At 31.3% G+C, this 1,134-nt stretch overlaps 1 protein-coding gene across 1 annotated transcript in view; it reads left to right on the top strand.

Annotated features, from left to right (window-relative positions):
- The window catches only part of LOC102681012, an 8,242-nt gene that overhangs the window by 3,880 nt on the left and 3,228 nt on the right, over nt 1-1,134 (top strand). Inside the window, 3 exon segments of the mRNA XM_031515377.1 lie at nt 1-97; nt 351-484; nt 786-929. The exon segment at nt 1-97 is cut by the window's left edge and continues 7 nt beyond it. Coding sequence (XP_031371237.1) covers nt 1-97; nt 351-484; nt 786-929 — 375 coding nt within the window.

Raw genomic sequence — 1,134 nt, forward strand, 5'->3', positions numbered from 1 at the left:
CTGGTTGGATCGAAAGTTATCTATTGAGTCTTCTTCAAGTTGGAGATATAGAAATAGTACATATAACGAGAAGAGAAGCGAATAATAAAGGTTACGTGTTACCTCCTGCATATATGTTGAAAAGGTGTATTTGAAAATCAATGCTCATGCGTAATGCATAAATACTAATGCATAATACTAATTCCACGAAATTTTCATCAGATTCGTTTCGCACGTAGATGAAATTAAAGATGTTCGCGATGATAGATGGCAGATGTACATGGCTAGTTATAGGGTATGTTCTTCGTTGGTCAAACGTTTATCCTTAATACTCCTTAATAATCGAATAATAATATTTTACTTCAGGAAAGCAAGCCTGTGATAACAAAGACGGTAAATATGCGTAGACATTTGAGTATTGATCCTGAGGAAACTAAGATCGCCGTTTGCAGCATGTCGAAAAGTTTCACGTATGAGGAGGAAAATTCTGAAATTACGATGGATGGTAGAAAAAAAATAATTCATTTATTATTGGCATCGTATCGATAAATAATAATAAAAAATATCAAGAATAACAGAAAATATTTATATCAGTTATGATATTGAAGCTTTTCGATTCATTGACACCTCTTGATCAACTTATTTTGAAATATGCTTCCGTGATCGGGGAAACTGTAAATAGACAGATGTTAGAAAGTTTAATGGCCATCACTTCTAAAAGAGACATCGGTCTTGGTAACGCATATATTTGTTATTTTTGAAATAATATATCTAATTGAAGATTAGAAAAATTCCTAAATTATTAGCTCTTATGAAACTCTTCGAAATACGAATCTTTGGCTGCGCAATTGGAGATTTTACCAAAACTAAAGGCCCTATAATATTTATCAAAAATATACAAAATAATAACTCAGATGTCTTCTGCAAGTGTGTTGGCCTTACTATCCCAGGTATTAATCCCCGTATTAATTGCAACGTATTAATACAGAAATAAATAAATCATATAAATAATTGACTCGTACTAATGAAAAGATACGTTTCCTTAGATGAATTGAAAGATTTGCCAAAATATGCTTCTTGTGGGTTGATAAGATTCAGAATGACGATGTTCCGTGAAACTACTTATCGGTATTAATTTTTTTTTTTTTTTTTTTT

The sequence above is a fragment of the Apis dorsata genome, unplaced genomic scaffold, assembly GCF_000469605.1.
Source record: "Apis dorsata unplaced genomic scaffold, Apis dorsata 1.3 scaffold_68, whole genome shotgun sequence".
NCBI lineage: Eukaryota > Metazoa > Arthropoda > Insecta > Hymenoptera > Apidae > Apis > Apis dorsata.